This window comes from Seriola lalandi, unplaced genomic scaffold (assembly GCF_002814215.2).
Source record: "Seriola lalandi dorsalis isolate HSWRI2012SDOR001 ecotype SW California unplaced genomic scaffold, Sedor1 jcf7180002049728, whole genome shotgun sequence".
In the NCBI taxonomy this organism is placed as follows: Eukaryota; Metazoa; Chordata; class Actinopteri; order Carangiformes; family Carangidae; genus Seriola; species Seriola lalandi.
The window spans coordinates 592-13,546 of NW_019520281.1; the positions used below are offsets into that span (position 1 = coordinate 592).

General features: G+C 35.3%; 1 protein-coding gene across 1 annotated transcript; it reads left to right on the forward strand.

Annotated features, from left to right (window-relative positions):
* Positions 1 to 1,237: 1,237 nt before the first annotated feature.
* On the forward strand, positions 1,238 to 12,918 carry LOC111648935 (uncharacterized). Its single transcript, XM_023398688.2, has 22 exons — positions 1,238 to 1,360; positions 1,474 to 1,603; positions 2,238 to 2,399; positions 2,945 to 3,082; positions 3,482 to 3,633; positions 3,947 to 4,050; positions 4,188 to 4,377; positions 4,594 to 4,725; positions 4,826 to 4,969; positions 5,308 to 5,443; positions 5,951 to 6,101; positions 6,553 to 6,689; positions 7,769 to 7,880; positions 8,448 to 8,511; positions 8,921 to 9,124; positions 9,314 to 9,459; positions 10,452 to 10,570; positions 11,218 to 11,339; positions 11,494 to 11,591; positions 11,896 to 12,032; positions 12,382 to 12,506; positions 12,741 to 12,918. The coding sequence occupies exons 1-22, from the start codon at positions 1,334 to 1,336 to the stop codon at positions 12,888 to 12,890; spliced, it is 2,880 nt and encodes a 959-aa protein (XP_023254456.2). The 5' UTR covers positions 1,238 to 1,333; the 3' UTR covers positions 12,891 to 12,918.
* Positions 12,919 to 12,955: the final 37 nt, after the last annotated feature.

Below are 12,955 nucleotides of genomic sequence, written 5' to 3' on the forward strand. Positions count from 1 at the left end.
TATTTTAGCGAACTCATCTTGAACAGGATGTTACTCACATGAGAGTTTCTTGCATTAAACTCTGACACTTAGGTAAATTATCTGTTTTCTATTTTAGTTAAGAGTATTTAATACTGTGATCTTTTAGCCAGTAGTACATTTTATTAAGATGAAACTATTACACGATGTTGACAGTTATATCTATTGGTATGTTGTCACAGGCTATTTATGTAACCCTCAGGTACATGAATTTAACACACAAAGTTAATTACAGATGGCACTGAAACAGAGGGAAGGTGGCTGGGCCTCAGCCCTGTGTTGTTTGTATATATTCAATGTAAAACGCTTTTTCAGCATATTGATTGTGTTGATGATTGATCTACTGTAATTATACTCTTACATACTTCCATGAGTGTACATTTGATCAGTTTTTTACATCAGCTGCAGGTTTGCTTTACAATAAACTATGTCTTCAGTCAACTTATTTCAGGCCAGATCATCAACATGTATTCAGATGGACTGTCCACTGAAGTTTTGTTTTTCGCTCAGGTTTATGGCCAGTATTGCCAGATATTATTAGGACATTAATAGAAGTGAAATAAGTTCATATTTTGTAATTAGAGTTGTTAAAATTGTATCACCTATGCCTCAATTATTTTGAGATCCAGAGAAGGTTTACTGATTATCAGTCACACTGAGGCAGCTCAATCTCCCTGCTTTGGCACATTTCTTAAACCCTTCATAGCACTAGTTTATCAGAACCTGTATTAAACAGTGGGGAAGTTCATAAAATTCTGAATGAGACGATAGATAGATAGATAGATAGATAGATAGATAGATAGATAGATAGACAGATAGACAGATAGATAGATAGATAGATAGATAGATAGATAGATAGATAGACAGACAGATAGACTTGGGACTTTTCCCCTATGGGAAATTCATTCTATTAGTAACAATAATAATAATAATGGTTAATAATAAAGAATATAAGTTCAATAGTCCAGTTCATGAGCTACTGCCTTTGGCTGAGGTGTCATACAGCCTGATGGCAGTGGGTATACATTATATACAATAAAAAAAAAAAAAATTTTTAAATGTATACATTATATACAAAGTTTATACATTGTTTTTTCATCCTTCCAGTAATAAGCAGGGTGATGTGATTATTGCACAAAACAAAGTAATAACCTGCAACATTGCAGAAATAATGTTGCGCAATGTGTACCAGAAAGGATATTTATGTGTGCAGCTGTGTGCAGCTGTGTGCAGCTACTAGTTTCGTTTCCCACAAAGAAGCCACACTTTCAGTTTCTCAGAAATGCTACAAAGCGAAACCAATCCGGCATAACTGATGCACTCGATCATGGAACACATGAAGGTAAGCTTCTGCAACTCAAACTTATAAATACATGCAATTAAACATCTAGAATAAATATCACTGAACATCGCTGGCTTCTTATAGTGTTTTGACATCTGTTTATTATGTTTTAGATGGATGTGATATTCAACCTACTTGAGAAGCACAGACTAGAGCCTTACTACAACAAGTTTCTACAGTTAGGTGTGAAGGATGAAAGAGATTTCATTGATAGTGTAACAGAGGAAGACTTAACCAACCTTGGTAAGTTTACTAAATATAAATGAGGTGGTTGCATGCCTAATGTTTTTGTTAAATGTCCTGAAGACAATTATCAATAAGATGATTTCAAACTCAACAAAGACATGCTGTGCTTGAAGGATGTCCACAAATTTACACATTACATTGGTTGTTCTTGCTCCTCTAATATGAATGGCATGCCTTGGACCAGTGGAATATACTAACAAAACCATGTTGAAAGAAGAATGAAGGACTTGGTGGGCATTAATAGGCCAAATAAGGCAGAAGAGAGGGTTTCAGTATTAAGAAGGAAACTGAAACTTGTTGATCAGGAAACAATCATGATCTTATCTCAGTACATCACATTACACTTATACTGATAACAGAAGTTGCTTAGGAGTAAAAACAGGTTTGATTGTCTAAAAAATAATTGTGAGCTATTTCTCTAATGCTCACCCCAATCTTGCTTTTTAGAATAACCCTAAGATCCAATAATGTGCTTCACATGTTTGCATTATAAATTTCTTTTGTAATTAAATACATAAAAATAATCCAATAATAATAATAACATTTTTTTTTATATGTCAGAGTTGAATGTAAGAGCTGTCTGTTGTCATTTTTAAATCTGAAATTAAGCAAAATGTATATTTCCAAACAGGATTAAGTCAGGTGGAAAAGAATCGTTATTCCATGATGACAAAAAACATTGGCAGATTTAGAGCCCCAGCACACCCAGCTGCAATGCCAGTGCAAAAGTCAGTAAAGTCATTCTCTCTGCAGTACACATATCCCAAATGTCCAGAACTGAAACACATCACAGGTAAGAAAATCATATAATTTATACCCTCTTTTTGTTCATGAAGTTTATTTTTACAGAGCTTAAACAGACCAGGGGAAAATGTTCATACGTGGTTCCTGTTGCTGCTGATTTCTGAGCAAGAATGTTCTTTGAGACAAACCTACTTCAGAAATATATTAAATGATGCAGGTTGAGACACTACAAGGGTTGGTAGGGGACAGGAAATACAGAACGAACCAAAACACAATGAAGGGAAGTAGGGTGAGACAGAAGGAAGGTTAAAAAATGACAGTGCAGTTCATTTTCAGGCATTATAATATCAACATCAATTAGCATTAAATTTTGCATTAAATACTGCCACTGATTGTGTAAAGATCCCTGTATTAAACCCACAATTATTATCGTATCTACTGCAGGTAGGTATGGGGCTTGAACAGTGACATTTGGCATTGAAAATAAAATCTGACATTGAAATCAAAACCTGAACTGAAATAAGGAATCATTGGCATTATCAAAACACAAACACACCATGGTATACATTTAATTTTGTTAATTTGAACATACAGATATGGATCCAGCACAAAATACAATCGAAGATTTGATGTTGAGGATTTGCCATTCTGAAAGTATTCCCTCATCCAAGGGCGTCTGTCTCTACACATTTGATGGGATGCCCCTGACAGACGATCCCTTCTTCAACACATGTAAGCTCATTCAGTTTTAAAATAAATAATGAGGGTATAGGAAGGTGTGAGGATATTAAAAGTATGCCTAAAAGTATCTCGATAAATAAGGCAATGTAAGAAATGATAATGTTACTGCATGTTATGTAATTATTTTTACAAGAACATTCTCTTGATATAATAACATATTTTATATTGTTATAACACTGAATCAGTGTAACTTATTAAATAAAGACATTTGTCATTATAATGACACACAGATTTAAAAGAAAAGAAAAAAGATAAACCAGAAATCTGTCCTCCAACTTAAACAAAAGCTCAACATCCTCCCAGCAGCTATTGTTATTTTAAATTAATAAAAAAATTCTATAATGCAACAACATATTTAAAGTGGTTAATTTGTTTTTGTTTTATTTATAGGGTCTTTACAAGACAGACACATTAAAAGTGGAGATGTAATCTATGCTATATTTACACCAAAGGAGAACTTGAATACAGCTCCTCCAAATTCCCAGCAACTGGGAAATGAAACCTTTGGAACGGATACAGTTCGGTGCCATGTCATGCTCAAGGTGAGTTTCCTTTGTTTTTGAGCCTCTATGCAAAAGGCTTTGTCAATGAAATCAGCAGAAAAAGCCATAGTTGTTGCACTCACCCAAAACTGACCCAAATTTTACAGGCTTAAACTGCAGAACATATTCTATGAGTCCTACAGTTTAATATCTAACTTTCTGTAAATGAATTTCTTTGCTAAAACTGTTTTTCTTTGATTATATGAACATGCCTTTACCACGTAAAGCTTGTCTAACCTATGTATGGTTTCTTCCATGGAAGGCTTAATGTTGATCTTTAACTTTTCTCCTCTATATTTATTAACTCATACAGGGAGACTTTGAGGTGAATGTGGACCTGGAAAAAGACACAATAGCTAATCTGAAGAAGAAGCTTGCAAATGAAAGTGGGATCCCAGCACATGTTCTTCAATACAAGTAATTCAGAATTATTGTGATGTATGGATAGCAGAGGCTTTGATCTGATTATTAACAATATCATCAGATTTTTTTTTTTTTACACTACACTAACACTCAGTTCGGTTTGTTTATGTGCTCATCAACTACATTTTCAGAGGAGAAACTGGAACTGGCAACACACTGGAAAATTGTGGAATCTCAGAGGGGTCCACAGTGCACTTCTCACTGTCCTCATTTTCTGAGGAGCTTCCAGACTCCAGAATGTTCTTCAAAGATGATGTTAAGCCCTCAGTGCAACAAACCCCCAAAGGAATCAGTGCCCTCTTGTCGTCACTGTATATCATTGTAAGAGCCGTGTGTAGTACAATGACCTATCTCTCTGTTTTTTTAAATTATTTAACCCCTTCATCTATTTTTCTTTGCCTATTCAATGCATAGAGATACAATTGATTTTGATATTCTAACGCTCAGTAAGACAACAACAGACAAAATGATTACATCTTAAAAATGTGAATTACTAGTTACAGTTTTTAATTATATCTGAATATTCTTCTCATCTAGAAAGTTGGACCTCCAGCGGGTTCATACAAGAAATTGATTGGCTACATACGGAAACTAACGGGATGTAATCCTCTGGCCCAAAGTTTGTATCAGTTATTTTGCAAGAACGAAATCATATCCAGGACTCAAAAGGTAAATCACACATACTTTTATTACCTATTTTTGGTTTCTCACGTGACCTTGAGTGAATCAGATTTTAATTTTATCTCATAACTGTTTTATTTTCCTGTAGATCGCAGTGGTCGAAGGCTTGTACACGCTCTTCAGAGAGCTTTTGCCAAAACTTGAAAAAGAACGGGGGGAAAAGATCATTGAGGACCTTGATGTCTTTGAGTATTCGACACACTGCTGGGCATACCTCATGTCAGAGGCAGAGGTATTTCCAAATTAATTTAGAGGGCAAATCTATATTCACGTGTGTTGGAGTAAATATCTTCATGTAACCAATCACAAACAAATGAGCCCTTAGTGTTCTGTTGCAAATGGTTGCCTCCATAAAGTCTGTTATTCTAAAATGTATGTTGTGTTATCGCATAATTTCAATATTGTTGTGAATTTTGTGTCAACTGTGTGTTAAGAAGTGGTATTTCGGAAAGTACCATGTCATTTTTACAATCAGGAACACACTTACAGAAGTGTTATAGAGAAATGATAGACTTCCAGTACTGCCTAATGTCTCATGTAATGCCTTGTATTTTTATTTTTTTTTTACAGGAAGAGACATCAGATCATGAGAACTACGCACCATGTTCTCTTATGTCTGAAGAAGGCAGCCATTTCCGCGAACCAGTCAAAGTTCCTGGAATACCAGGTGCCTTGGAAAGAGCAGTTGTGCTGCAGAAAATCAAAGGTAAAAAAGCTCTTACCTTTTATGGATCTAATATGGATCTAGATTATATTGGCAAATCTGCAAATGTACACATTTTTCATACATGTAAGTGCCTTTGTGGAAACACAAATGCAAATTATCCGTGTTTCCATTAGGGTTTTTGCCTCCTGCAGTATCATCCCAATTAAATGTTGGATACGATGGATTTCTAGCAGTTGGTCTGGATTGGCCACGATTTGAATGCGAAAAAAGTGTTTTAATTTAAATTTTGCAAAATTATTGCTTTGTCAAATAGTCTGAAAAACTGTCATGTGAGCGTATACGTTTTTTTTTTTTTTTTCTAAACAAAAAATATTTCCAATACTTGTTTCAAACTTTGCAATTTCAAATTGTACATTGAGCAGGATAATGGAAATGGACCTACTAACTCAGAATTAACAATTCTTTGTAGCTCAGAGTGCCTGTTACCAAACTGGCTGAGGCAACAAATAATAAATGTTATTAATTTTTTCCCATTCCTGTGTTAAGATGGAGAAAAGATTCCAAACTGCACTGAAGAGGTTTTGAAAGAAACATCACTCAGGAGAGACACCAACACTGAGAAAATTTTGCTCAGTGTTCATCCTTCAATTTCAACGTATCATCTTTGGATTTCTCATGACAGTGTGACTGGCAAGAAGTATGTATTATCAAATTCATTGTTCAAAAAATATCCTAAAAATAGTTTTCCAAAAAGTAACACACATTTGTGTACAAAGCCTTGCTATACAGATTTGTATGTATTGTACAAAATGCATACAGTGTTATAGGGTTACATGTTTAGCTTGTGTAACAATGTTTAACATTGCAACAGTACTAGCTAATATTAAATAAATGCTAATGATGATTATAGTAACTGATTTTTTGTTTGCTGATTTTCCAAAGAGATCCGTTCTTTTCTATTTGCAATAGACTCTTAGTGTTGGCAGTATTCTACACTACTATATTAACTCACTCAACACATTTGATACAGCTTTATGAATAATAATTAAATTAAAAAACTTAACTGCTGTCCACTTTGCTTTGGTTTTGTGCTCAGATGGCACAAGAACGCAGTAACATGTACAGTAATTTGTGTGTTTAAATTACAGCTTTCACATAAGTACTGGGAAGACTATTGGAAACATGGCAGAGCAGCTAGAAGCTTTCCCTCTACTCAAAATATCTCCACCACTACGTTTGAAGGATCTAGGAGTTCAAGACCCATGTCTTGTTTTGCTGAAAGAAGGTACTACATAAATCAACAGGGTGTTAGTAAAATTAATATACAGACATTTGTGTTGGTGGATCTGGTGTTGTAACAGTCTTAACAGTGATTTCATAAATGTAGGCCTAAGTTATGTGCGACAAGGGCAACAGGATGTTAGTCTCAGTGAAGGAAAACAGTGTAGGACATACAGCACAGTATAGGCAACACATGACCCTTCTCTTTAATGTAAAAAAAAAAAATCAGACTTTGGTGGCTGAAGAAAGACACAGAATCCATGCTTTCCCACATACATGGTCTTTGTGCTAGCTGTTTTCAATTTGATGGGAGGATACTTCACTTATGGGCCCGTAACAAAAGCCAGTGTCCCTTGCCTGGTGGTCTATTAATGCCCCAAGAATAACATGTTAATTGGGGGTAAACACTTACCTATTTACATTCCCTTTGTGAGTAAAATGAAATGTAAGATAATTGTTTGATAATTTGTTCTCCAAGCTCTACACAAATGATAACATGCATATAGGAAATAGAAAGTATAAACTTTTTTGCAAGGAAAGTGAGGACATGAGTGCAATTAAGGGAACTGAGATGTATCCATTGTCTCTAGCGCATGGTCGTATCACTCCGTGTTCTGTTTGAATAAGCGTGAATTGCAACATTTTCACAGCGCCTCTATTCAGACTGCTTCACAATGTGACTCTCATTCATCCACTCACACACATGCTTTCCACCAATGGCAGCAAGGTACAATGCAATGCTGGCCTAACCATCAGAGGAAATTTGGGTTTCAGTGTGCGAGGACGCTTAAATGTGTGGATTGATGTGATCAGATGATGTGCACATGGCCACCAGTCTCACCACAGTTTGTCAAAAAGTTGAACTATGCTAAGATACCAAGGTACATGGTACTTTAATTTGAAGTGAGGAGCTACAGATTGCCACTGTTTGCATTGTAATGTTTCTCTTTTGCTCCTTGGTGCTGATCTACCCTACCTGTCAAAAATTTGGACACACTTTTTCATTCACTTGTACTACATTACTGTGTGTGTAATGTTAGTGCTCTTGCTGTTTTTTTTAACAAGTACTTTTTTCTTTTGCAGACAATGTTGGTGTTTATCTGAATAAAAGCAAGCTAATGCCTGAAATGGTTCAGGTGTATAACTGTCTGACTGGCAAGACTGAAAATGTGGATGTGAACAAGTTGGCAGCACAGTGAGTACCTCAATTTCTTTGTACTATTCCAAACCTATTGGGCAAATCAACATATATTGATGAAGAAAAGTTTAACTAGGCATTTACACAATCAAATCCACAACTATACAGTGGCTTGAGGAAGTGTTCTTCACTTTTTGTCAGTAACCCATAATGAATCAATCAATCAAACTTAGTTACAGACTTGGGGTCCAGATAAAAGACAATACATAGAATAAATTACATACAAAATCACAAGAAGACAACATGGTAAAACTATATCCACGTGTGCAGAGCTTGTAGAGTGGAAGGAAACCCAAAGCTGTAATTGCAGCTAACGATGTACTGAATCAAAGATCTGAATACTTTTGTAAATGAGAAATTTCAGTGTTTGATATATAATAAATTTTATACAAAACAAAAACAATTTTAAAAACATGTTTTCGCTTTGTCAATATGAATTATTGAGTTTAGACTGTTGGGCAAAAATAGCAATTTTATCTGTTTAAACTGAAACACAAAGTCTGGATACTTAATAAATAACATAAATATCTTACCTAATATATGAAATGTCCACATTTTGTGCAGAACTGGTGACCATAGGGATGATCATTCATTCGTCACAACCAGGACTCCAAAAGAAGCCATACTGGTAATTTGATCATTTGCTACTATTTATACATATATATATTTTATACTTTTTTAAAGGTGTTTTTTAAGTATTAACTTGGATTGTATTTGAAAATTGTTATAATTCAGTTCTAATTCAGTTCAATTCAGATCAGTCTGCATAAATCAGACTCAGGCAGAAAACTGTGAGAGCAGACATCTGTCTTAGCAAGTTTCCAAACACTTTAAAGAGGAACTAAACTGTTGACTCTTGTTTGTACTACAGGGTGTGTCAGTACACTGTGGCAGCAGTCAGATTATGGACACAAGTTCTTTTTAGGCATGCAAAAAACTCAGTATGGGGAGTGTAAGGGCACAAAATTACAAAAGGTCTCTAAGATCACGATGACATAAAGTACAACTCAATCATTTCTAAACTTTACTTTCATCAGGTGCTGATAGACACAAGCTCATCCATGGCTCATAAGTGTTACGGGAGTGTGGAAATACAGAAAATCCATGCTGTAAAAGAGCTTTTTGAAAACTTTGCAACACGGAGCATGGCTTATGATTTCTATCATGTCATTGGCCTTGTGAAGTTTGACTCTACAGTGACAACGCTCCACACATTTACAGAGACGCTCGAAAAGTTTAAGGTAAATACAGTACTTCACACAACATTAATTATATCAAACTTACCTTTGTTCAGTTCTGTAGTGTGCACCTAAAATACCAGTTGAGGATTAAGATATGGTCTTTCTTTCCTTATGCCATACAATATGGGTTCGTGAGCATAATACAATGGGCTAATACACTTAAATAGATACAGTTGTTCCCTTTTTTAGGAACACGTGCACACTCTTGAGGCCAATGGACAAACCAAGCTGTATGATGCCCTAAAACATGGAACGCTTGAGCTGGAAAAAGTGAAGAGGGAGTTTCCAGACTGTAGACTTCGCATTCTGTGTCTCACAGATGGACATGATGTTGGGTAAAATCCTTTGTTATGCTAGTTAGCTATGATGCCCGTAGGTTTATTCGCACAATGAGAAAACATACAATGCAACATAAATATGTAAGAAAAAAATGCACATTGTCAGAAAAACTTATGTAAGCAAAAAATAAAAAAGCCTCTCTAGCCTACTTATTCTGAAATGACCCAAAAATGTACATGCGCCAATCAGTAGCTGTAACAAATTTTTGACACCATTTCTTCTCGTTCAATTTTTAAATGTTCTCTCAGTGAACATGGTTATTAATTGAGTTGGGTTTGTGATATTAAAGAGCAAGGCCAGGTCTTCAGACGTCTTAAGGCACTGAAGTTTTAAACTTTATACTTAGAATGAGTCATGAATTATTGAACTTGATTCTTGTGAACATTGTTTCTCTAAGACGTTTAACTTAGCAGCTAAAGGTAGGTTAATTTATTATGCAGCTTAGCTTAGCTTAGTTGTTAATGTTATTCCTTCAGTTGTTTCTATTTCTCATATTTTGGGGCAGTGATATTGGATATTGTTATCATTGGGCTGACTAACATGCACTGGTGCTTTCTACAATAGATGTGATATTGGCATTGTTAGATTGACATGGTCTCGCAAACTGTGATTGTGATGCATATAGATGAGTGTTACTTGTACAGTCAATGTTTAATGTTGTTTTTTATGCTAAGTATTTTCATATCGTTGACTCTGTAGTAGCTCATGTTCTTTTGATATGCCATTTTTCATCTGAGGCTTTTTGGTCCCCACCACTTTTCAACATGAAGGTTAAACTAGATGTTGGTTTAGTTAAGGGTAAGGGCTAGGGTTTGGTATTTAGTTGTGGGTTCTTAACTGGTGATATACAACTAGTATCTCGTGTTAAACTGAGGAAAACATCGAAGAAGCAGTTGTAATCATGAATTGTTGCTCTTTGCATACAAATGTAAAACACCTGTGTATTATGTGATGTTTTATGTGAACATATCTGAATATTTGTCCATAGATCCACAAACAAGCCAGTGCCTGTTGCAGCCTCCCTGATAAAATCTAACATCATTTTGGATTCGATTATTCTTGGAAATGTCCAAAACAATTGTCTCCATGGAATAAGCATTGCAACAGGTACGGTATGAAATCCATAAAAGCCATTTTCCTTTCTGGAAACTTTTTTCTAGTTTTCTAGATTTTTATTTGACAAACCCTGAAAACCATGGGTAAACATTATGATCCATATTAATAAAACTCCAAAGTAATACATGCTCATGTAATGTTAATGTAACCCTCAGCTAGTTGACCAAAATCAGGAGCCAATGGCAAATATGGGCAGCAAAGTCCTTATTCAGGTTTAAAAACACACAATCACCAATATGAAAGCAGTAAGAATTTGTCTTTTCAGAGGGGTGATGGAGACACGAGAACAACAATTTGAAAATTAGACTGACAAAACAAACGTTCGGCTTAAGGCAACAAAAATGATCTGGTAGAAGGGAAATGGGAAATTACCTGTTTTTATAGTTTTAATAGTTTACTATTTACTGCTTTATCAGTATTGAAAGAACTGGCTGTAAGATAAAGCCTTTTAAAAAAAATAGGGCCCTATCTAACACCCAGCACAAGGCGCAATACAAGTCTCTTTGCTAGGTTGGGACTGACACAGTTGTCATTTCTGAGCACCCATGGGTGTGTGTTTACACTAAATTTAAAACCTATGTAGCTACAACTATTTTTGATCAGCCCCCCCCCCCATTTTTAAACTGTCTTTCTTTTAGGGGGTTGCTGTTTCAATCCAAAGACAAGCAAAGATGGTCTCAAGCTTTTTGAGATAGAGACTGTTCTTTCTTTGGAGATAAGGAAACCCAAGAACAAAGCTGACCCATCCTCCATCACTGAAGTTAGTACACTGATTGTTGTCCACGATACTATATATATATACTATTTGAAATGCTCAAAAAATGAGAGTGAATCAAAGTAATCTATTCGAAACAATCATCAGCATCACAAATTACAATGATATCCTGGTTTATGTCCATTTGTTATTTTTCCAGCGTCTTTTAACAGGGTTCTTTGCTACTCATGGGTACGATGAATTTCCAGAGGCTACCTTACCAAGCCAGATGTGCAGTAAAGTGACAGTGACAGAAAGGTAAGTGACAGAATAGGCTTCTTTCATACATAGTTGAAATATGCTTCAACTGCAGCGGGTTACTATGTTGGACAATGATTCTTCAGAGGATTACTATGTCAGCTAAATTGGATATTACACAGACTTTATACTAAGGAGCTGGCATAGTAAAGTCTGTTACCCTGGGTAAATAGCTTATGTCAAATAAGCTTAATTCCAAACTTGTTTTCTCTTGCTGTAAGTACATGGACATCACACTTAGCTGTCTATATTTTTAAATATTACAGAATTGTATTAATTCTAAAGCACTAATCTTTCAAACTAGTGTGCTGAAAAAGAAGATCCTGGAGGCCAAAGATGGACGTTTCATGGAAAAGGACAGACGTATCATGGAGGAGCTGAATAGCCTCCATTGTCACCCACATCCCTACTTTACTGTCTTTCCATCTGAATCTGACTTCAGTAAGTGGCATGTTTTCTTGAAATTTGTTTTATCCAAACTTTTTTATCCCTTGTTTTTGTTTTTTTTTACTTACATTTTTATTGTATTTTTATTCCAATATTTTATGTTGAGTAGTTTCTTTTTTGACATGGCAAAGACTTTTCACATACTGGAACACACTATATGGACTTCTTTTACAAATAATTATTATCTGTCTCTGGTTTTTTGTCCAGACGTAGTGCATTAAAATTTTGTGTTCATATTTTAAACCAAATTCAAAGTGTGTAAAGGCTTCTGTAGTATATAAACACTAATTTTATTAAAATAAATATTAGATGTGAACTGTTCTATCTTATTTTAAACTTTTAGCATTCTGGAAGATTCTCATGGAAGGACCTCCTGACACGCCTTATGAGAAAGGAGTCTTTGAGCTGTTTTGCCAGTTTGGTTCTGACTACCCGGTGAAGCCTCCAACTGTTCGCTTTGTCACACGCGTATCCTGTCAAATAAATGAAGTTGAAACATACTATATTAAGAGCTTTATTGGTATTGTTCTGTATTTTCCTATTTAAAATGTTTTTAGGTAAATACAAAGTAGTTTAGTAGTACTGGTGTTTCCAAAAGCACTGTTTAATCTCTAACAAAGAAGTATAACCTGACAATTATTATAATTGTAAGTAATGTATGTGCTTTAATTGTATTGTATCATTTTCTTAACACGAAAAAAGATCTACCACTGCAATATCAACAGTGTGGGGCGCATCTGCCACAACATATTTGACCGGAACTACAATTCCCTAATCACCATGAGAGATATCCTTGATGCTGTGTATGGACTGCTGATTGTCCCTGAGCCTCAAGATCCATTGGACAGGTAAGACAGCCCCTACACACACCCATGGTACACCCACACATCATTAGGCTTCATCTTAAGACTGTGTTA